This window comes from Aptenodytes patagonicus, chromosome 3, assembly GCF_965638725.1.
Source record: "Aptenodytes patagonicus chromosome 3, bAptPat1.pri.cur, whole genome shotgun sequence".
In the NCBI taxonomy this organism is placed as follows: Eukaryota; Metazoa; Chordata; class Aves; order Sphenisciformes; family Spheniscidae; genus Aptenodytes; species Aptenodytes patagonicus.
The window spans coordinates 96,460,413-96,484,792 of record NC_134951.1 but is presented as its reverse complement, the minus strand read 5'-3'; the positions used below and the strand labels follow the sequence as shown (position 1 = coordinate 96,484,792).

Sequence of the window (24,380 nt, the reverse complement as noted above, 5' to 3'; positions counted from 1 at the left end):
TCATCCTACCATCTCCCAGCTGGCACACATTGCACCACAGTAAGCCTCAGCTGGGTTAGGCACTTAATATCCCTGGTCAGCAAGGTCTCAACAGTGGGTTGTTGGTCTGTTGTGGCCTGGAATCTACTTGAGTGTTTGCTTCCTTTGAGTGGGAAAGCAGCCTAGCATGCTGGAGACTGTGGCTGTAGTCCCCTCTCATCTGATGCAGTGACATACAGTAGGTAGCCCTCAGTGTGCTCTAACTTGCCAGGAAAGCCTTTAAAAGGGTACTGCCTTGAAAATTTAACTTTGCAAAGCATTTCTCTTGTCTCCACGCTGACACACACTGCTGGCCAGAATTTTGTGGGGAGCAAAGTAAACAAGCACTGTTGTAAACTAAAGGGGCTGTATTGGTAATAGAGACAATGAAAGTAGAGAAGTCAACACAAAATGATACACAGCCTAATAACAATACATTGTGCAATTAATGTACATAAACATTCCCTTCAGCAAGACCTTCCTCACCCCCCTTCCCAACATAATCCCTCTGTATTTACCCTGCAGCAGGGAAGCAAGTAGCATGGTGGCTCATGCTTTTCTTGAAGGGGGATTCAGAATCAAGGTTCAGTGCATCAAAAATAAAATTAAAAATAAAAGCAAATTAAAATCAGGAAGAGCTGGAGGCAACTGGGTAAATGGAAAGTATCTGTTCCTAAAAGCTAGCCTGCAGGCAAACCAGTTTTTTTTTCACCCTCAGAGGCCTACACCCACCCTAGTGTACCTCCTAGTCACCCTTCTGTCTGCCAGCCCACAGGAGACCAAAGCCCTGAGTGGAGGACACAACACTTAGCAAAGGAGCCTGGCAAAGGGAGCAGCATGCTTTGCTGGCATTGGAACAGCCTCAAGGCAGTCCAAAGAAGCACCAGAACTCAAATTACTGGTTGGTTTAAAAAGCCAACTGCACACAGGCCTGGAAACCACACAGTTGGGAGGTTCTTTATTGCCCACTGGGAGAGATTCCTCCTCATCCCTCATGGACGTGCCTTTGCCAAAACAAAGTTGCCAGTGACAGGCCTCTTATTCTTTGGGGGGGTGGAAGGGCCACCATTTCTTTCATACATGTTTTACTGATGCTTGAGAGCAGAGGGGGTCTCTACAGGTCAGCAAGAGGATGCATTAACAGCATGCGGTCCCTCAACTGCTTTGGTAGACATAACTGTGTCTGGGGACTAAGTCACCAATGTGGAAAAAGCAGCTTTGACCCACTTCACTTTTGGCCAGAACTTGAGAAGAAACAGAATAGCTCCCCTGCACAATATTCAGGGCTACCTATTTGTAAGCTAACCTCCCATCCACTCCCAGGCTTTGCCTCCTCCAGTTTCCATTGACCAACAGAGCATGCCAACTTCTGCGCTGCTCCTTTAGCCAGGGGTGCGGTTCTGCAGTGATCAAGCCTGCATGTAATTTTCTCTGGTGCAAGGATTTGCAGCTGTTAAGTTCATTTATACCAAACTGTAGAGAATTAATACATGGTTATATAGAGACAATTTGCTTGTGAAGACATGGAATTGCTCCAAGCTCAGAGAGCACAGCCTACTTGTAGGATGACGTTCAACTGCGTGCTGAGAGCGAGTACAAAACCTACGCATTATGCTGGGCCTTAGAGGGTGGAGGTGGGACTCCTACAACATGCCATCCTTGTTTTGGCTTCTTTGGGTGGGGTGCAGGGCACCCATGCATCTGTACACCTACAAGTGAAAATTTCCATGTCTTGCTACATAAAGCTTGTTCAAATCGTACATATGGGTGTGGAGAGAAAGAAACCAGAATCTAAACAACTGCTATAGATTCTAGAACTATAGCTTTCTTTAAGGCACAGTTCAGACAACCCCTAAATCAGTTTCCTCCCTACTGCCAATCTGTGTTTAAAAACAAGCCAACAACAACAACAAAAAAAAAAAGGGCAATTTTGCTGCTTGGCCAAAAGCAGTCAACTGTGTGTTATCTTCTGATTTATGTGGAAGACCTGGCAAAAGTGCCATGGAAGCCAGAATTGAAGGTAAAACGTGCAACAGAAGACAACTTCTGAGCCCAGCACAGAAGTGCATGGAGAAGTCTGTTGACACACAAATGCCATGCTGGGAGTTTCACAGCTCTGGGCCTTCACCCCAGATTGCAGTTCCAGGGCCAAATGAGACGTGGAACATTTTAAAGCCCACTCTGACATTTAAAAAGGAAAGTCTGGTAACCTTTCCAGTGGGCAGTCAGGGGACAGGATTTCTTCTGATTAACCAACATGGTCAAAGTCAAGATCTCTTTTCACTGAAGCCCTGGGTTTTTTTAACTAAGTCAGACGTTCCCATCATTTCCTCCAAAGACCTCCAGCATCGCAACCTTCCTGTGTCTTCCCTCCCACATCCACTTTCCTTCCTGAAGATTTGGGTAATAGTGTCGAGTACCAAGAATCAAAGCACCTTGGTCTCAGAAGTACCATGAGGCATAGACACGTTCACAAATTAACCTCAGGCTGCTGGCACAGGATCAGTCACTGACCTGGAGAGGGGAAATCCTTGTCACAGCAGCTTCTAGAGGTCTGAGAAATCCCTGGCACTGAGCACATAAAATCTGTGCCAGGAACTCTACTCATCACCTGCGTTGGCCTTTGTCCAACAGGACCATCACATAGGAATTGCCAGTGGCCAGCCAAGTGCCTTGATAAGCAGAAGTGTTGGAGACACCAACAAGAATACATACTTGCATCCCAAAGCTAGCATTCCCCAATGAGTTAACACCCTCCACTGGGTAGTGTAGGCCTTTGACAAGGCCAAGGAGACAGATAGCTGCCAGGAACGATGCAGGGCCGCTTCAATGTGCTGTTGCCCAGCTCTGCCACCAAGACATCCCTGCTCCTTCCCACACTGCCAGGGAAGCACAAGCCTGGAGAGTTCTGGCACACACAGAGCTCCGCAAACCTCCATGAATGTTTGAACAGGAGCAAAGAAAGCTGCCAGCCCCTTGGCCTCATGCATGCAGTAGGTCAGGACAAAAGGGTGTTAGGCCTTGGCTCCAGGAGTCACCATGGGTGCTCCAGCAGCAGGCACTACCTGGGCCATACTCTTATATACACTGCCAGGGTAGAGCCTCGTCCTGTGCCTTCTGCATACTACTCCCTGGTTCAATCGCCTCCAGGAAATCAGCTCTGGAGAAGACCAGGATAGAAGTTGTGGAGCCTCCCCAGTCTCATCAGTCCCTGAAGAATCCAAGCTGGGCTCAGCCCCCCCTGCACCCCTCAAGAGAGCAGGGTTAGGGGTAGTGCGCTTGGATGAAAGACAGGACATCCTCCTTTGATAGCTTCTCTGGATCTTGCCTTTTCTGAGAGTCGTGCACTTTGACACCTTCCCCCCACTCCCAGAAGAGGCGGCTGTAATGGCAGATGCTGTGGGCAGAGAGGAGAGCAAGATTAGTTTGGCAGGGGAGGGGAAGGAAAAAGCTGTCATCCTAGCCACAAAGTGCACTACACAGACAGCTGCCCTTGCAATGGGAGCCACACAGAGATATTCTAAGGGGTGCCTTAGAAAAAGACCAGTGCATTCATTCACCTTACAAACTCTACAGCCCTTGAGGTACAGCAACTTCCAAGCCTAAGAGATTTCCATGGAAACAAACTTGTTAATTCTAGCTTCACTCAAGATTCAGTTCAGTATTTGCTGGAAGGAGACAAGTCATTAGGGAAAAACCTACCTCCCCCCAACTTTTTGAGAGGATGAAACTGTCATTACAGGCAATGGAAAGGTCTTAATGAAGAACTTAGAAAGTCTGCCAGCAGCCGCAAGCAGCAATCCAATCACTTACCACAAACCTACTAGAATCAGTAATAGCTGTCCTATGGAGCTTTGCAAATGAACAGCACTTCACACTGTACAAAAGCAGCTAGGATCATCCCCCTTTTCCCTGGTGTGAAATAACCGAGCTCCACTTGGCTGCTGAGAGTTCTGGTCCTACAATGCCATCTCCTACTCCATCCATCAAGCACAGCCCTCCCTCACTGCATCAACAGTCCCAGCTTAATGAAAACAAAGCTACTAATTACTGCCGACACAGCAGCCTTTAGTTTTGTACAATTACTGACACTTAATATTCATAGCTTATTTAGTGCTACTGTTCTAACAAAGCAGTACTAGCACAGCGACAAGAGCACATGTCAATGGCTAATTATAGACACATTAGCATTCACTAACTACAACACAACACGTCCCTTCTGGAGTCCCACACAAGCGCTCCCTCCACCTCCTCAGCCGTTCATGCTGGCCTACTTCTGAGTACATAGGCAGAACTAACCCCATCCTGACACATGGAGGAAAAAAGCACTGTGTGCCTCTGCCTTTTAAGCCTGTTCTTCTATTTAGCTGGTTAAGGAAAGCTTAAGGATCTTTAAGAGCACTGCTGTAAGGTAGGTAAGGAGATTCAAAGTGAGAAAATCAGGAGCCCTATTTCATATCATGCGCTCACTCAGAGACACAGTCCTGGGTAGTGGTGGCGGAGGGCATCTCTTGAGACTACCTGAGGGCAGGGTATGCAGAACATCTCCACACATGAGCCCTGAGGCGTCTCACAGACTCAGGATTTGCCGTACTTAAGATGTGGCCTTAGCCTAGTACTCAATAGATACGGATGGGGTTCAGCAGCCACAGTGTTAATGTCTGTCCAATGACAAGCCACTCCATCCTTTCCTGAGGAGCTGCTGCTTTTCTCTCACCCTCTCTTTAAACAGCTCCCAGCTACCTACAGCTTATTCCAGAACCTGGGCTAAATGAACTGGGATTTGCTTTTAAATTAGCAACTTCCAACCAAGCATCTTAAAATACAGAGATGCAGCAAATTACAGTTGCTGGGCTCAATTTCCATTTCCCTGTGTGCAAGGAGGTTCAGTAACTTGTACTCTGCTGCAGACAGGGGAACAAAGTTGTGAGATGTGTGTTATTCATAGCAATTAATTGCAAAATCCACGAATCCAGATCAGCAATTTTCTAAGAGTCTGATAAAGTGCCAGCTTCTGCAGCACACCCTGCTGGTGACCAAGCTGCGCTTGCACTGCAAATGACCGTAAGAATATAGCGCTGCACGCCTGAACTCCCTTCCAAATACCCAGACACTCACACAAACTCGGACACAGCTTATCCTTATCCTTCCATAGCCTCAGCTCTGGCTTGTACTCACTGAAAGGGTGCGATGGATTCAGAAGGGAGGTCGTATGTCGCTTTCTTCGTCATTTTGTTGAAGAAGAATTTTCTCTTGGAGTTTTTGCTGTATGCCATTGTCCAGGGATCTTGGAGAAGAGTCACAGGGATCAGACAGAAAATGGAAAGAGGAAAAAAAGCACAGTATAAATACACATATAGTGCAAGCAGGAAGGAGGAATCTGTAAGAATAACTGTGATCCTTCTCTTACTCCTTTTTCCTTCCCTCCCCCAAGAAGACCTGCTTCCCAAGCCGTTCTCTATTCACTGAGAAAACTCCCTTCTTCCTGCTTTTAAAAGTTGACATTCCAAATAGCATATTTCCATGTACTATTACTCTGGAAAATATCTTCTTGGTGAAAAATTATGATCTCATTAAAAAAGAAAGTCATCAGTCATGTAAATAAATGGAATTACCCACAACAGAAAAACCTATCATATAAATACCCTAAACCTTATCCAAATCCAGACTACCCTCATTACATGCAAACAGTTAATGTCTGTTTGGAATTGGGATATTCCCATTAATTTTTTACCAAGTTACAACAGGAGCGAGCCTGGTCAATACTTTTTACTTGAAGATACAAAGAAAAGTTAAATAGGAGCGGGGACTCTCTCTTCCTACCATTCACAGTCCGTACGATGTAGAGTCCTGTGGGCACAAAGTGCCGGTCATCGCGGCCAGTGTAGGATAGCCGGGGTATTCCCCCTGAACTCTTGATGATTTTCATCTCTAACCTAAATGTTGAGAGAAGGCAGTGATAGAGGTTCCCTGTTTCTTCCTTTACCATCCTCTTGCACACAATGTGCCACCTGCACACCCTCTCCAGAGTGTCACAGTGAAAACTGGCAGCACCACACATGACAGGACAAAATCATCACATCCTGGAGAATTCAGTCTCTTGCCTCCCCCACATGGCTAGAGAAACCAGCCAGAACTGTCTAGATCAGGTAGCAAATCGAGTGTTGCAATGAAGGATCTGGGATGATCTACCAATCAACTTAATCCAACGGGGTTCCCATTTCAGGTATGAACTCTTAACCTTTTAAGCCACTGAGAAGCCACTGACACTTCTGCACACAAACTCAAGCGCCGTTGCTACTCCTACTGTTGTAAAGCACATTGGCCACATCTACGGCATTAGAACTCAGCAGGATGATGCTCTGAGTCAGCAGCGTCTCAGAAACAGCAGGCACCAGCTGCACAAGCTCTAACAGCTCTTTCTCCAGGACTCCTCAAGCATAGATCAGCACATCCTTCCCATTCCTGTGCATCGGTGGCTGACAACCTCAGTGGGCCCTGAAGTCTCTCATTTGTGCCGGTCACTTACCTCACAAAAATCTTCTCCATTTCCTCCAATCTGTACACTTCCTTCACACTGGGGGGAAAGACAAAAATGAGATTTTAAAAAAAAATAATTATAAACTGTCCTCTTTTGCTGTCCCAGTTACAGGGAGCAGCCAAACAGTTCATTTTGTACAGCATGAGGTGGTCAGGCATGACTGAGGTTCACCTTTCTCCTCAATCTTCTGCTCTAGTGCCGTATTTCTCCTGGCTTGAGAAAACCTGACACCTGCATGCTCATGGCTGGGTTGCTGTAAGCAGCATACGAGCATCCTCACTGCTAAGGAAGCTGTGCATTTTTACCTCAGGCTGAGTATACAGAAGAGGAAGAACAGTAACTCAGGTGCTTTTGTTTTCCCATGAAGTAAATTCACCAAGGTCAGCCCCAGGCAGGTTCTGGCCTCAGCACGCTGGCCTTGCAGTAAAACTAAACTGCCTGATCTTCACCGTTGTTATCCTCAGGGACACCACAAACTTCTTAGTTACCCTGAGGTAAAAACAGCTTTTTTTTTTTTTTTTTAAATCAGTAAAGATAATTTGGAATCATCATTCTTATCGTTACGTCAAACTACTTTTGGGTTTTTTGTTCTGACACACAGAAAGAGACAATCGGAAAGTTTCAAAAGCACTGCCTCTGATCAGACATCCCAACCACTCATTTCCCACACACTGCTACAAGCATCAGGCTTCAAAGAGCACAGTTTGAACACCTTTTCACAAGGGCAAAGGACCCCTCTACAACCCATTTCTACAGCTCTCCTCACTTCACCTTCAGCCCTCCCCAACACTTCAAGCTCCTCCAGTTATCTGTTTGTCTTGAGTTTAATTGAAATCCCACTCATTATCTTTCACTAAGTCACCGAGCAGAACATCCTCTTTCCCTTCCTCCAGCTTCTCTCACAATATCACGGCACTTCTAGCTTCTGAAACAGAAGCTGTTTTGTCCACAATACCTATCTGATACCCAGCATAATGATGTTCTTATGCTCCACCATATGAGAATTATTGAAATGGAAGGTCAGGAGGCAACCAAAGCTGAAGCCCTTTGTCAGGAACTTTCTTGGGATCGTAACTTAAGCCTCAGGCTAAACCATTTGGAGATTGCAACTGCTGGTCAGCACTTCATTTATCTACTAACAGTCAGCATCTCTGCACTGCTGCTGACCCTTCAGGGCAGACAAGGACATAGAAGTCTTTGCAATGATTAAGCTAACTGGGTGCTAGACCTACTATAGCACATATTTGAAATCTGCAGCAGCCAATCCACCTATGATGAAAACATGACTGTCTGATATGTGAAAGGAGGGCACAACTTCCCCACTATCAACCTTTTATCTTAGATATTTAAAGGGCTTTTAGCCTCTTTCCATTGTACATAACAGAACTATGAATTTCAGCTTGAAATTTAACTCTCCTTCAGCTCCTTATCTTCATCCTCCAACACACTGAAACCAAAGCACGCCAGGCTGAGAGAAGGAGTCATCACTCACCGGATGGGGTTCATATCTGGCCGGCTAGGTTTAGAAACAGCTTTGACAAACTTCTCCGCCAGCTGAATCCTGAATGAAAATGGAAGGAGAATCCAGCAATTTAGCAAGATCTTTGGCACAGCAGATAGGTAACAGTTTCAGCAGAATAACTGATTGGACACTTCAGTACCTGCAGACTGCCTCCACTACTAGCCAAATGGGTACTGAGCAACACTTTTTTCACCCTGCCCTCCCAGTTCAGTGCCCAGTGATACTGGCTATTATCCATTAGGAATGGGTCCCCATAGCCTCCTCTACAAGCCCACATGCTGCTGAACACATTGATGTATCAGCAGGAAAGCAGGACTGGTAGAGACATCATGCCCCTGAGGAAGGAAACAGAGGGGCTCGTTCCTTCTCCTTCAGCCAGTTGTCAGCTATGCTCATTCATATTCCCAGGATGCTCAGTTTACCCAGACTGTGCCTGGCTCACCCCAGACTAAGAAAGGAGCTAGACCTGCCCTCATATGCAGAGAAGGTACAGTTGGAAAAGGCAGCATTTCACCTGAATGCACTTGTCTCCCTGTGCTCAGCATTCTGCTTTTAGTGCAAACGCTGCTTCCCAATCACTCCTACTCACGTACAAGAAAGAAGCTTCTGCAGATCCTACATACCTCTGGTTGAAATGCTGCTTTCGAACGTCATTGCCATTCAGCACCAAGACATCAAGGATGTGGATGGCACTGATTTTTCGCTGGGCTTTCCCCTAAGGAGAGCAATACAGAGACTTTCTACTCAGACTGTTGCTATTTCAGCTTTGACTTATAGCCTGTTTTTTGACAGGACATCATTCTCTTCTAGCAAGAAAGCGCCTTTCCAGATATTGGAAGCACACAAATTCCCTGCTGCCCATTGCACAGTAAACGTGCCATCCTCCAAGAACTGGTGTATCTCAACTACACAGTTCTGTCTCAGGGGAAGGAGAAAGGGCAGGACTACAGGTGCCATCACCAGCTCTCTCTGCCTTATCAGGTACCGCAGCACAAAGCCCAGTGCACTACAGCATCCTCATCTGAGGTGCCAGAGGACAGCCAAACTCCCAGGCAGCAATACCTTAAGCTGTGAATATACCACGAGAATCTTTTCCCCAAGGCCTGCAATCACTACTGAGCAGTTATGTACCCAAAGAGCCACAGAACACATTAGGTCATGTTGGCAATGTCATCTGCTGCTGCACATAGGACAACAGCAGCATGTCAGGTCCAAAGTGTTTTCAAAAGAATGTTAAAAGCTCGTATCTCTAGCACTGGGCAGAAAGAAGGAATTTAATCCAAAATAGTTTCTCTAAAGATCATATACAAAAAGCTTGCACCTGGCACAGATGGAACATTTATTCTGCAGTATCTTACAGAGAACAGGCGAAACCGCTCATTATATTTGCAGCCGCTTGGTAAGGGAGAGAACAGCCTCCTACCTCTCCTTTCAGCTCATGAACAATCTCCACAGAGAGAAGGGTATCTCGTGGCAGCTCAGTTTTCAAATCCAGCTTTGTCCAGCGATCTGACTGGCGACCATCCCAGGTGTAGATCTGTGATTTCTGTGTGTAGAAGGCAGAGTCAGATTCTGGAGGAGAGACCTCTGACTAACTGTAGAGCAGCCCTCAGAGAATCTTTTTGTCCTAGGCTGTCACAAGCAGTTTCTTTGTCAGAAGTTTTAAGGAAGAACCTAAATCTCTACAGCAAAGGAACAAAAACACTGATTCTAATCTGCCAGTTACTTTTCATACCCACACAAAGAACCAGAAATAGAACACCTTTAAAAGGACAGTGAAGATAATTAGGGACACTAGCAAGAGTACAGGTCTCTGTGTAGGCTGCAATTACAAAAACAGGGTTAATTAGTGTGAAAAGCAGTGAAGTCAGGAGAAAGAAACATAAAATAACTAGCAGTCTCAGGGACTGCTGATGGGGATCCTTTCTGGCCTTTGAGGACAGGAAAGGATGGAATGAAACTGCAAGGCATTGAAATGAACCAGCAAAACTCCCAGACTGTTCTCGGCACTTACCCCTAGCCCCAGGAGGAACTTCTGCTCACTTCCAGACACCATACAGCGGTAATCTAACACTTGGCGGATTTTCTCTAGCGTACTAGAATTCAGAGGAGTGGGTTTGTAACTGAAGGTATCAATGTCTGTGCCCTAAAAAGCAAAGTATGAAAAAGGCAAATTAGACACAATACATCAACAGGTAGGTAAATGCAACTTCTACATGAAACGATAATCTGGGACTAGCTTCTTCATCTCTTAATTCCTATGGGGAAAAGTTCTATTTGTATGAAAGGACTCAGAACAAGTTTCTGGGTAAGGTCTCACCTGGATCAGCTCAAAGAACTTGGACTTGGGATCTGAAGATGAAGGAGCAACACGAGCCTGATCAGGAATCTGAAAACAAATCCAAACGATTGATTATAAGTGTTGTTCTTTGGCATGTTCACAGGAACCTTTCTGGTTTCAATACATGACAGAACATCCTGCCCCCTGAAACTCCTGCTCTTGGGATTCCAGTTGCTGGAGAGGTCATCTGGCAAATAAAAGGTCTCACGTATTTTGCAAATTTAAAGCAGGCATACCACGTCTCACAGGAAACAACAGGCAACTTCAGAAAGTTTCAGGCTAAATCTTTGATTTCATGCATGTTTCAACAAAATACTGTTTCATCGAAGACACATAATTAGCCTGTGAAACAGACTGTCATACCTATGGCCCCACCGCAGTCAAAAGCTCAGGAAAGAGAAACTGCAGACTCATAAAACGACCTTTTGGAGAGCTCTGCTGCTTGGGAACTAGGTGCTGAGTTCACTCTGTGTACAATGAAATATTCTCAACTGCAGCAAAGCAGCCTGCGCAGTTAAGCCATACACATAATGAATCAGAAACATCCTGTTTGCTTACATAAACAGCTTGAAATGGTCTCTGACTTTCCCACAAGACAACATATTAAACCTCTGGCTACAAAGCCCTATCGGTACTGCAGCCCCATTCTTGTTTCACCACAGCAGTGACACCTTCACGACCTCCCTGCTTGGCAGCTTACTTACCCCCCATAGCTGGAGACACTCCTTTCGGATTTCAGCCTGCCGTGGCTCAATCAGCGTCCTAGAGAAAGACGCAGACTGTTAAGATGGTGAAACCTCCTTGCTTTTGCAGCATTACATATCCCAGCCCTATAAAACCTGCATCTTTCAGCATCTGGTTTGGGAATGACAAACATGCTCTGTTCCTCAACCGGTTACACAAAAGAGGATGCTGCCTTCCCTCCCCACCCTCCACCCATCTCCAATCCCCGTGTTTAGCTTTGTTTCATGGACTGCACTACTGATTAGCAGCCAACACTCCATCCCATGAAAGTACCGCTGGGTGTCAACATTTTCAAGGAGTTATGTATTAGTATGAACTTATGCTAATCTCCAAAAGCTGGGTACGTAGCCCTATTTACAAATAGCAATGAAGACTTGCTGAAGGCCACACAAAAAACAGTGCCAATGTTAGGATTAACTCTCAGATAATTCCTGGCTACCAGACTCACTCAACTTTCTACTACGTATTCTCTGTGAATGATACCTGAACAGAAAAGTCATGCCAGGGAAACAGCTATACATTGCAATGGCTTTAGTTTTATGCAAGAAATTCACGTCATAAGCTTTAGGTAAGTCTAGGTATGTAACTTAGATGCTTTGAATTGCCCCTGGAAAATGAAGACCTATGAACCACACCCAACTTAGATGGTTACTGTAGAATTGAACATACCAGCTGGGAGTTACTTTTCTGCTTACTTTCCTGCTAAGAAGCAGGCTCACTTATGGTAATCGGAAATCATGCAATGCATGGAAGCCTTCTCAACAAGGGTGATAAAAGACCATCAACTTTCAGGACTCGTCCAGCCACCCACACGTTTCTGCAAACAACTCAGACATGAACTGAGCTACCCAAAAGCACTATTCACTTTCCTGGCTCCAAAGGCCAAGCCAAGTACCAGCTCAAATCACGAGGGCAATCAAATCATTAAAGAAGGGCAAAGCAATTCATTTCTAGTAGATTAATTCAGTCCTCACCAAAAGCCAGAGGAATATACTCACGTGTCTTGAACAAAGGCACGAATTTTGGCTAGTGCCTTTATCTGAACTTTGCAGTGGCTGAAAGAGAGGACAAGTTTCAGTCAGGGAGCAAGACTGTTGTTCTGTTCAAGATTGTTATACTGTTCAAAACAAGGAAGAGTGCTGGGACAACAGGGGGAAGCCAGTCTGATCCTCAAAGCAGTGATGGATCATTGCCAACATGATTCAAAGTGACAGCAAGACCATTGGAAAGAACTAGGCAGTAGCCTCCTTTCCTTTCTCCACAGTACTCAGAGGCCAAACAGTCACTAACAGTATACAGCATCTCTCTCTGCACAGGGTCCCTCTGCTCTGCTAAGCCTCTCAGGGAGCAAAAGCAGAGCAGTGTAGCAGCATCAACAAGTACCTCCACGAGTGCAAGAAGCTACAACTGAAAGCCATGTTGGTTAACCTGCCTACAGCCAGCAGCCCTCATTGCCCATGGGCACTCACTTTTCATTGGACTGGACAATGTAATCGCAGAAATCCTGGTCGCCTTTGATCACATTCAATGGGACAACAAGATTCACATCCACATCAGAGTTGCGCAGCTGGTTGAGTCTGATGTTCACCATGAAGAGATAGTCCCGCACGTCATCAATCCCTAGCTTTAATCCTTTGCATATCACATACCTGCAGAGCAAGGCATTGAGATCACGTGGGCTCAGTTCTTCCACACAGCCAACTTTCCTGCCACACTCCCATTATCAGGACAGTTTCCCAAATCCCAGGAATTCTTTCCTCCTGGGTATCCCTAGGAAGGTGCAATCTCACCTATCACAAAGTCATTATACCTTTTCTACACTCTGGAAAGACTGGGAAACTCAACCCTCTTGAAAAACCCCACAGATCTCCCTCAAGTAGTAAATCAATTCTGCTAAACTTGACAGGTACAATCGTAACACACATAATATGCTCTAGCTTCATTGGAACTGTAGTTGTTTCACGCAAAACAGAATTTGTTATATATTTAGTTCCACTGCTTTCTCCCCAGAATTGTAATTTGGCAAATATCTTCTTCACTTTGTCAAACATAATTTGCTAAGCATCTAAAATGTTTCTTCCTCCAAGACAGTTGCCAATTGAGGCAGGTCACAGAGCTTCCACTAGACTTGCCCAAATCCATCTATCACTGTATTTAGAGGACAGAGTTTCTTTAGTAGTACCCTTATGGCTCAAGAATTCTCACCTCTCCGAGTTCGCAGGGCGGCTTGTCACAGGTTTAAAGATGCACACTCGCTCAAAGCAGCAATACAGCAGATAAACAAGTCCCACACTGAATGGAGTAAACAGGTCAAAGGTTTTGCATACAAAATGTCCTCCTGGAAAAAAGAGAGGAAGCACACCGATACCAGCAGACTATAAGGAAACAAGGAGATACCAGGCACCTCAATAACTTTCTCTTCTGCAGAACTGGTAAAGAGTGTTTTTGTACAATTAAACAGCATCTAAAACACGTTCATGAAGTGGGCCAGTGAGACTCCACAAACCATCTTCCTCATATCTCTGCAACAAAGAGAAAAACATTTCCCTGACAGGATCAAATCAGTATGCATGCTGTCTCATGAGCAAACCTTCTATCCACCCCCCATGCTGCCCTTCCAGGCCCAAACTGTGCCCTATGGCATGGCAGCATGCTATGCAAAAGCCTCAACAGAAGAGGAGCTCTGATACGTGCAACAAGAAATCTCAGGCTGGAGGAGAAAACTAACAGATGTTACCTAAACAGAATAACTCGCCATCTAGAAAGGAGTCTGTGTCGCCCCTTGCCTTCAAACAAGATTCCCAATTTCCGCAAGCAAAAAGCAGTTTTACAGAGCTATTATCTACCCAGACAGGAAAGACTTAAAGCAGGTTTCTCCTTTTACCATATCACATTTGAGACTACTGCTAAGTAGATCATTGCCTCAGGTACTTCTAAACATAGGGCACAAGATAAATGATAACATAATGAGCATTTTTATCTTTTGCGTCAGTGCCAAATGCTAACTAAACTCAGCAAAAGAGAGGAGCCATCAAAACCAGACAGAGCTGTAGTGTCCATCATTTGGCAACGATGAGGTACAGCTAAGACAATGTGAGACACAGAGTCATAGAATAGTTTGGGTTGGAAGGGACCTCTAAAGGTCATCTAGTCCAACCCCCCTGCCGTGGGCAGGGACATCTTCAACCAGATCAGGTTGCTCAGAGCCCCGTCCAACCTGACCTGGAATGTTTCCAGGGATGGAGCATCCACCACCTCTCTGGGCAACCTGTTCCAGTGTTTCACCACCCTCACTGTAAAAAATTTCTTCCTTATATCTAGCCTAAATCTACCCTCTTTTAGTTTAAAGCCATTCCCCCTTGTCCTGTCGCAACAGGCCCTTTCATCTTATTCTGATCACATCATCTTATTCTGATCACAGAGATGGCAGATTTAAAGGAGAAAAACCACAAGTCAGAGGGAAGGATGAACTGGATAAATACCACTCTGTTCCACCCAGCCTGCTAGAGTATTCAGGAAGCTGTTGGTCCAGCTAGTGCCATAGAACTCAGATATACTGTCCAGTTATCACACTAGTGATAACTAGTGATAGCCCAAGACAGCTACATAACATAACACATTGTAAGAGCTTTAAACTAACGCATTTTACCTCATGCTTTTAATTAAAAGTGAAATAGATATAGATAATCTTATTTTTCTGCGCCAGTTCTCTTAGCTTTGTGACAACCATCTCAGGATGTATGTGTATACACTCAATTCTGTGCAACTTAGCCTCACTGCAGAGCAGACTTTGTGGCACGTTAATAAAAATTGTACAGCATCCTTCCACAATGCCACCCACACCTTAGAGAAGGAGGAAGAAAATTAATGGATAAAACATACCTGTCCGGACAACGGACAGTGCTGTAAGGAACTGGCAAAGCATGAGCTGTTTGCTTAGGATTTCTTGCAGATTCTCCTGACCCTCCACTGAGAAACCCTGCAAAGCACATAGCATATGATTAGTATCTCCACAAATCTGATGGTCAAGCAAAGGATTCTGTACAGCTAAATCATGGAATCATGATAATTTCTGTTTCTTTAAGGCAAAAAACACTGCCACCAGGAATTCTAATGGCAAGCCTTGAAGAATTTCACATTGTAACTACGGACACATGCCAAATATCCTACTATATGCAGACTGAGGTATCAGTTTTGGTCATTAGCACAGGAAGAAAAAGAAATGGACCAACCCCATCAGCCATTAAGAAATGCACTCCCTTGTGATCAGTATTGTCCAAAACAAAATTCCGGAAAGCAGTAATGTTCTCTGGGCGAGTGATGTCTCCATCTCCATCAATCCCTCCCTCTCCTAAGGGGAAAAAAGGAGACAATTACTAACACGTTTGCAAGTACAGACAAAAGATCAGTATGTGCAGGTGGTCTATTGTATTCAATCAACATTTAGTCAGAAATTACACAGACCTGGATAGGCAAATAAGCATTAACACATTCCCTTGTTCACCACTGAAGATGCTTGTTAATTTAGGAAAATTATTCAGATTGCGTGGTCAGGACTCAACAAGGCCATATAATAACCATGCTCAAATGACGAGTTGTACATTAGCCTCAGCAAAAGACAAATCATTCACTGCCCTCCCCGAGATGAGAGCTGACTACATGACCACATAATATTCTCATCCAAGTAGGAATGACACATAGCTGAATCTACTAAAAATGTAACGTTCAATCTCACTGCACAGCTCACCTGTTAATAACATGTTTTTACAGACAAGGCAAAATTATTTACATTGTGCATTGGCAACTTTCTACTAGGAATTCAAATCATTCCAAAGAAACACAATACTCTATTTCCAAACACAATGTAATCTGGAATTTAAAAAAGCAACCCCAAAAAAACCCTGCAAACAAATTTATAAAGGAAGTAGGGAAAGGGAAATAGGGTTTGTGCATGAATGTTCGTACAGTTTTCCCATATGGCTCTTTTTAAGAGCACTACATTGTTCCCCAGGTTGGTGTTTTAGAAAGCCTGAGGTGTATTCTAGAGCTCACCAATTCTGACTCTGAAGAAGCCTGAACTTCTATTTGGTATTAGTCCCTATAAATCTTCTACAACTACAGCTTCTATTAACTGAACTGGAGGACTAGAAAGCAGCAGAGATCAGGATGCATGATAGCGCTTTGATAACTAAATTCCTCATCAATCATCCTGTCAGTAAGTGAAGTGACACTAGAATTTGTTACCATTCTTCACAACACAAATATCACAGCAGTCTACTTCCTTCCCATCACTGGAAAAGAGTTTGTACACATCTCACTAGACTTTATAGCATAACAGACAGAAAGGGATCAAGAAAAAGCATCAAAGTCATTGGGCTATTCATTTCTCCAGCTATCTCCTCCTCTCCATAAGAACACCAGTTTGCAGTGAGTTATGAAGATCGAAATGCTGCCGTTGTTAGAACAATGTGTTTATCTGCCTTGCTGCCCTTGCCATGAACCTGCTCTTTAACGGTTCTAATCCTGAAGTGCTAACCATTCTCTAAGAGTTCATGGTCAGGTGTCAAAAGTGGCAGTCAATAAGAGTCAGAGTAGTGGAGGGGGAAAAAAAAAAAAGCACAACAATGGAAAAGCAAACCCTCTTCTCTACAAGACAGTCACACTCAAGTTTCCTTTACACAGTCTGAAATAAGAAGCAGGAATACTAGCAATCCTTGTATTTCCCTTCCTATTCCTAGAGGCTATGCAGATAGAGGGCTCAAACATATCGGCAAGCTTAACAAGTTACCATCCGTGAGGTGCAGCAATTGTCTGTGTACACCTGCTTAGTCTGTCTCAAAGCAAGGTAAAACATGTTAGCTTAAACCTCTTTGGATTAAGAAGCTCATTTAGTCACAGTGATTCAGATACAGCCTCTAGCCCAAATCTGTTTTATTTATCTTTACTAAGAGCCCACAATCAATTATCAAAGCAGAGCTAGGGAGGCCTGATATAGAAGCATACTGCCAGTACAGCAAGTAAGGTTTCTATCTTTGGCTCTGCTAACATATCTTTGGGCAAGTCAGGGGGCTGGAGCACCTCCCCTATGAAGGCAGGCTGAGAGAGCTGACGTTGTTTAGCCTAGAGAAGAGAAGGCTCCAGGGATACCTTATAGCAGCCTTCCAGTATTTAAAGGGGGCCTACAGGAAAGATGGGGAGGGACTCTTTATCAGGGAGCGTAGTGATAGGATGAGGGGTAACTGTTTTAAACGGAAAGAGGGTAGATTTAGATATTAGGAAGAAATTCTTTCTGTGAGGGTGGTGAGACACTGGAACAGGTTGCCCAGAGAAGTTGTGGATGCCCTATCCCTAAAAGCGTTCAAGGCCAGATTAGATGAGGCTTTGAGCAACCTGGTCTAGTGGAAGGTGTCCCTGCCCATGGCAAGGGGGGTTGGAACTAGATGATCTTTAAGGTCCCTTCCAACCCAAATCATTCTATGATTCTATCATGTCATCTCACTCACTGTGTTTCAGGCTGACATCAGTGAAGTGTGAAAAATATTGTCAAGCAATCTTAAAGCACTCGACAATTTTCAGATAAGCAAAGCACTCAAGTATCAACTATTACAATGGGACACACATTGCCAGGGCAGGCTGGAAATAAGTGCAGAAGCGTGACTTGATATGCAGGCTCACCAATCTCAACCCCTTTCTCAGATGACAGACCCCTTCTACCTTGCAAAATGGTTCCCTATAAGCAGGCTTCTCTTAGATCCCCATGCTGGTATCAATATCAGCCCCGATCCTGATACAAAGGCTGCAGCATAAGCAAAAACGTCAGATAACGCACGTGCACTACATACCATAATAAGGTTCAAAGAGCTCACTGGAAGCAGAATAGAAGTCCTCTAGTTTAAAATCATTTGGTCCTTTCAAGGTCATGCCAAATCCTTTCGCATGCCACTTCCGCCTCCACAAAACATACTCAGAGAAGCCTCCGGGACCAGCACACACATCGGCAAAGTAGAGCAGCTCTGCATCTCGCTCCTTTATCAAGGGCCTCTGCAAAAGGAAACTGAGGAAATTCTACTGACCCAGTAACAGCTCCCATCAGTCAAACCAGAGACACCATAAACTACACCACTCGGCCAGAGAAGCCTCTTTCAAGCACCTGTTTTCCCAGCTAGTATCCTAAGGATTCTCCTTTCTCCCCACTTTCTCCATTCTCTGAGAAAGCACTTCTGTTTGAAAGTTAAATAGAGGCCCTCACCCCATGGAAGTCCTTAGGGTTTGTAAACATGTAGTCAAAGACATGGTCCATATTTGCCATCTTCATCGCAGCCCTGTGAACACATAAATAGGGACCTATTAAGTTTCGACCTTGGCTCCCAAGGCTGAAAGTGGACATAAATGGGAAAGGGGCTACACTACCAGAAGTTCTGCAAACCTGTTCAGGAAGAAAACTCCACGGATCATCTCATAGGGGTTAGATCTTGTTCGGGCTCGACGCATTTCTTCTCCATCCAGCTCATCAAATACACTCTGCACAAACAGAAACAAAGTTGAGCTGGACCTGGCACAGGCTTGAGGGATAGGTAGGCATGAGCATTTCCTATCCTCATGCTTCTCTCTCCTTAGACAGCAAACTCCATGCAGGGTTTGGTTCGCCAATACAGAATGTTGTTCCATCACATAATGATATTCACTCTTCTTCCAAGCCACCCCAGTTCTCAAGCAAATTTAGTGACACTGAAGAATTCTGTACTGATAGCTCCAGAGCCTGATAACATGGCTAGCCACCTCAAAAGCAGTCACAGCCTACAGTATTTCTCACACATACATACACACTCACACTACTGCAATTTACAAGGGTGCGATAAAACCTAGGAGTGAAGATGGAGCACACAAGAAAAGAGAGCGAGCTTATTTCCTTAGCTTGTTCAACTCTTCAGCCTTTCAGTTGAACTAACTAAGAAAGGGAGATTTTTCATTAATGTCTTTGAAGGCTGATGTGCAAAACAGGTTGCTGAACAGACAGTAACAACCAGGATGCGTGGTCACACTAGTGGCATGGAGGTGAAAGAGGATGTTCTGAGCTCCTGCCAATCACTTAAGTAAACTACTCAATCCCCTCCAATCATTTATTTCACTTGCTTCCCCAAAACTTCAGCTCCTCTCTAAAGAAGGGGACCCACCTTGCACTGCAGGACATTACGTAAAAGCTCTTCACTACAGAACTCTGTTTCATCTTCAATCACCATCTTCCTCTGGAACAGAAAAAGAACACAGATAACAATTAGCAAACATGGTATCAGTCATTTCAGAATGCAACACGTACCAGTGATGAAGGTTGCCAACCACATATTAGGCTGTATTAGCAAGAGCGTAGCCAGCAGGCTCAGGAATTATTCTCCCCTATCCGGCATCTTGAGACCACATGTGGAATACTGCATCCAGTTTAGCACTCCCCAATACAAGACAGACATACTGAAGCAAGCCCAGCAAAAGGGCCACCAAGATGATGAGGGTGCAGAAGCACCTGGTGTATGAGGAGAGACTGAGAGAATAGTTTGTTCAGAATGGAGAAAGGGAGATACTATTGCTGTCTACAAGTACCTAATGGCAGGAAATAGAGAAGATTGATCTAGGCTCTTCTCAGAGATGGACAGCGATAGGACAAGAAACAACGGACACAAGCTGCAACACAAAAAATGCCGATTAGCTATATGGAAATTTTCTTTTGCTAACTGGGTTAACAAACACTGAAACAGATGCCCAAACAGCTTGTGAGATTTCCATCCGTGGAGATACTCAAAACTCAACCAAACAAGGCCTTGACCAACCTGATGGTTGGTCCTGCTTTAAGCAGGAAGCTGCACTAGCAATCTCCAAAGGTTCCCTCCAGCCTAGGTTATTCTACAACTCTTTGACAAGGCAATTGTTTCAGGCTGAGTAGTCCTGCATCTTCTTAGGCTGGTAAGTACTGGGATGTAGAAAATTACCTTCCCCACAGTCATCCACTCCTTCAGCTCCTGGGCATCAGGGATTTCCGTGGTACACTCGAGGCACCAGTCCACCTCCTCGTAGGCACTGGGCTGCAAACACAAGAAATGGGAAGAGTCAGAGACGTTTTTACTAGCAAAATATATCAACCAATTGCTCCCAAAAATTTGCCTCCCAATCCTAGCATAAGGGGTTATGCCATGACTTTAGGGCCAACCATATAGTTTTTTTTCTCCTAGTCTAAAACATGTCTTATTTGTTTGAATTTAAAATAAAATTAACAAAAAAAAACCCACAAAACAAAAATAAAAAAGACCACCACCAAAAAAAACCCACGCTGCTTTCATCTCATTAGAATCTGATGAATAATCAAGACATAAAGCAAAAGCCTAGTACTCTCAAGGTACATTTTAGAGACATTGCAAAAGAGACAGCTGCCAAAAAAACACACTTCCTGATGGCGCTTTGCACATCCTTTCTCCCAGTTCTTTCCAAAAGGCCCCCTCATTCCACAACTTAATTCAGGCTTCAAACAATATTTATAATCTTGGGAAGGAATTGTTTTAGCAGTTAAGATCAAGGTGTGCCACTCCTCCACAAAGAGAGGCCGCCAAGATCTACTAACCTTCTTATATTTATTATAGTAGTATCATCCACAAGGGTTAATCATACGTAACACTTAACTGCTGTGAGCTGTAGAAACACACTGGAGAATGAGACCTAAACCAATGAGTCTACAGAACAGGTCTCAAACTCCTGGCTCTGCAGGAATAACCTCTGATACTATTTCCAACTGCTGAAAGCAATTCAAAGAAAGGAGAGCTAAGTACTATAACATGCACATACATGACTATCTGATAAGCATTGCTGTCCTTGACTAACAATGGCTGGGACCTTCTGGCTTACTCTCCAGCTGCCAGATCCCTAGCATTCAGTGTTGCAGTTTGTTTTTTTTCTTTTTAAATACAAACATACAGCAGCTATTTCACAATAAATAATATCAAAACTGGGCTTTACTTTCCTGACAACGTCTATTTCTATTTCCCCAATTTTCTTCCCTGTTGAAGAGCTTGACAAGACACAGGACTAGAACATCTGAGCATTTTATTTGGGACTATTAAACACACCCTGAAAAGATTTTAAAAAAATAATTACCTATATAGGCATGAAAAACGATATACAGAATAAAAACGGTAAACCCAAAAGAGCTTGATAACAATTTTCAATCATATTCACTACTGCAAACTCGTAAACAAATCCTACAGACCACAGCAACAATCCATCTGAAACTGATTTTGTGCCAGAACATTAACACGTGACAGAAAACAAGTTTTGCCATGCTGTTCTGGGACAAAACAAGGCCTGAGTCTACCCAGCAGAGCCACTTGATGGTAGCCAGTTGTATCAGACAACACTAAACACCATTCCCAGAGGGCAAATCCTGAACACAGCAATAGAAAAGGGATTGAAAATAGGAAGTACTTACCTCTGGCTCACCCTGCCAATCAATATTGAGCTCCCCATCAAATCCTTTGAGGGTCAGCCCAAAGCCTCTCCTTCCCTTCTGATTGGAGGCCTCAACAATATCCTTCCTGCCTTGGCCATATTTTCCCAGACCTTCTCCTTCCCGGAAGCCCATCTTGGCCTATAAAGAAAGCAAAGGGAGCACACTGAGGCAAGCGGACTTGAGTTTATGTGCTACTACTGGGACCGAAGACTAGCAGGGAAAATGATACATGACTTGAAGACACTGAGCATTTTTATCTCAGTTGTGGCTTTCAGGACTTAATACCGAGTTCACTTCACTGAGGCAGAATGCAAAAAAACTAGGTCTAAAGGATGATGTTTGAAAAGACAGCAAATTACAAAAAGTTCAGTAATGCGGGAACAGCCTGCTCAGAGGGAGAAGTAGTGAGGAGCCTGGAGCCATTCATCACCGCATTCAGTAAGCGTGGAAGGTTCCTAAAACAAAAGATCCTGGCACAGGAAAAAATTCATGTTGTGATGATATTCTTCGTTGAGAACACGCAGTCACATACATTTCAAGCATCAGTTAAAACTTCACCTAAAACTCAGAGGAGGAATGCAAGACACGCTCCACCTGAAACACCTTCCCATCTCTTAGGTTAAAAGAAATATGTTCATTAACTGCTACTTTTTCAGGCTTTTCTCTTCATAAATTTTAGCAACAAGAGAACAACAACAAGCAGCATGAATGCAGTCAATTTCACTCCCTCCAGTACGCATCTACAAGACAGTAAGTAAATAAAAGACTTAAGGATTAAGTTTCACTTTGAATGAATAAATTATCCATATAGTCCCTCCTGTAAAAAGCAACAAAACCATTGTTTATTACCAATCAGTATGAGAAACAACACAAGAATATCAGACAGGTTTTATACAAAGGTACGTGGCTCTGAATCAGACCTTGAAATATGTACACCAAAGGTGACAGTCACTGAGCCTGTTACACACTGGTTTTCTGAGGACAGAATTTTGAACATCTAGGAATCAAGGACTATATTCCTTTTACTTACCTAACACCACCAAATCGTTCAACCAGACTTGATAACACATCAATCTTTATATTAAAATTTATGAGGCCTTACAAACAAAAGCCTCCCGAATTCAGTAGTAAAAGCTCCTGTATTGTGGTGATTGGAAGCACACACCCTAATTGGCTCAGGAGAGAACTCTCCAAGTGAAAGACAGCCTTGTGCTAGAATCAGCAAACTGCAGCCCAGTGCCAAAAATGCACGTGGACAGATTCTGAATGATCAGCAACAGGATTTATCTACAGAGAGGCACAATCAGCAACTCTCAGCCTCTGGATCCCACTGAGTTTTGAATTCAGCAAGAGCTGAACGCTCCTTTTTCATGTAGAGGTATGATCCTGCTGGTCAGCAGCGTGCTACCTCCTGGAGAGGCAGTATCTCCCTGTTCCCACCCCTAGTAGCAGTTAGCACTTCCCAGCCTCTAGTAGAAGACTGAACTTCTAACTTGGCAATGGCAGGTACAAGCAGGCCTACCACCATGGAAAGACTGCTGACCCCTGCTCCTGTGAGTACAGCACCAGCACAGAACAAAAGGAGACCCAAATTCCGTCCTCCATTGAGCCCCAAACTTCCTGTCACACTTCAAGTAATACACAACTATCCATCTCATCTTCTCTGCTGCCCTTGGAAATAACCTTTTTGTTTCTCTGTTATCAAGAATGGAAATTCTTTCAGGATTATGAGATACTCACGATACCACAGTGACGAAGTTTGCATCAGGAAATAAGTGTAACAGCATGTACCAGAAGAAAGACTCCTCTACAGCCTACTATTGCCTTTAAACTCAGGAACAAGCTGCCAAATTTGGGACTACCATGAGACAGACAACCATTTTCTTAGAACTTCCTAAAAGTACTTTCTTCCCCACACTAACACTGTGCAATCAAGGGGTTGGCGATCACCTTCAAAGTTTAGTTGTCACAGTCGCTGTCATTCACAACTTCCTGCCTTTACAAGAAATTTCCGGCCCTACATAAAGCAGAGTGGCACTACTTGAAAGAAAAAAATACTTTAAGTATTTCTATTTAATACTATTTAAGTATTAAGGTAGTAATTATTACTACCTTAATAATTAAGGTAGTAATTCTACAAAGGTATGCCAGCCAGCCTCCAAGACCAAACAAATTAATGTTAATCACAGAATTTGTTAAGGCCTTTCTTACAAGGCATCTGTTAACTCAAGCATTGCAAAATAACACACCGTAGGACTCTCTTTTTCAAGCTCAGCAAGCTGCCTGACCCAGAGATCTTTCCCTTCACATTCACCTCCCTGCTCCTAGGCCTTGAACATGAATCAACTGTCTTTTTTAACAGATCCTCTTCAACCAAGCTCTCTCAGCCTCCCCTAATTGCTCAGTAGTTGGCTCAAAGAAGCAGAGAACCCTGCTAACAAGGAGGATCAGAATCAAAATCTCTTAAAAAAGATGGGTCTTTTCACTTTGCTCTCATCAGGTCTTAATAGTTTGGTCCAAAACTATTTTGACCTACCATGAGCTTTTGGGAGACACTGTTGTACATTGAGTAGCGAGATGAAGTACCCTCCACAAGAGAGTCTTGTTTGAACTCATTGCTGAAGACTGGTCTTTTTTCATCGCTCTCACTGTCAGACCCACTGCTACTACTGGAAGACTCTGAAAACAAAAACAGAAGTGAGAAGAGTGAGTATGAAAATAAAAT

General features: G+C 44.0%; 2 protein-coding genes across 3 annotated transcripts in view; one reads left to right on the top strand and one right to left on the bottom strand.

Annotated features, from left to right (window-relative positions):
* CCDC167 (coiled-coil domain containing 167) overlaps window positions 1–24,380 on the top strand; it is a 42,259-nt gene that overhangs the window by 12,981 nt on the left and 4,898 nt on the right. The window lies entirely within an intron of this gene.
* CMTR1 (cap methyltransferase 1) overlaps window positions 369–24,380 on the bottom strand; it is a 29,877-nt gene continuing 5,865 nt past the window's right edge. For both annotated transcript variants that reach the window (XM_076334371.1, XM_076334370.1), the window contains 22 exons: window positions 24,192–24,334; window positions 21,635–21,793; window positions 20,148–20,240; window positions 19,341–19,412; window positions 18,593–18,687; window positions 18,416–18,488; window positions 18,009–18,207; window positions 15,399–15,517; window positions 15,049–15,145; window positions 13,372–13,504; window positions 12,636–12,815; window positions 12,165–12,221; window positions 11,127–11,184; window positions 10,402–10,470; window positions 10,096–10,227; window positions 9,505–9,627; window positions 8,705–8,796; window positions 8,052–8,120; window positions 6,548–6,595; window positions 5,842–5,954; window positions 5,197–5,305; window positions 369–3,415 (listed from right to left, as the gene is read on the bottom strand). In XM_076334371.1, coding sequence (XP_076190486.1) covers window positions 3,283–3,415; window positions 5,197–5,305; window positions 5,842–5,954; window positions 6,548–6,595; window positions 8,052–8,120; window positions 8,705–8,796; window positions 9,505–9,627; window positions 10,096–10,227; window positions 10,402–10,470; window positions 11,127–11,184; window positions 12,165–12,221; window positions 12,636–12,815; window positions 13,372–13,504; window positions 15,049–15,145; window positions 15,399–15,517; window positions 18,009–18,207; window positions 18,416–18,488; window positions 18,593–18,687; window positions 19,341–19,412; window positions 20,148–20,240; window positions 21,635–21,793; window positions 24,192–24,334 — 2,366 coding nt within the window. In that variant the 3' untranslated portion in view covers window positions 369–3,282. The remainder of the gene's footprint in view (window positions 3,416–5,196; window positions 5,306–5,841; window positions 5,955–6,547; window positions 6,596–8,051; window positions 8,121–8,704; window positions 8,797–9,504; window positions 9,628–10,095; window positions 10,228–10,401; window positions 10,471–11,126; window positions 11,185–12,164; window positions 12,222–12,635; window positions 12,816–13,371; window positions 13,505–15,048; window positions 15,146–15,398; window positions 15,518–18,008; window positions 18,208–18,415; window positions 18,489–18,592; window positions 18,688–19,340; window positions 19,413–20,147; window positions 20,241–21,634; window positions 21,794–24,191; window positions 24,335–24,380) is intronic.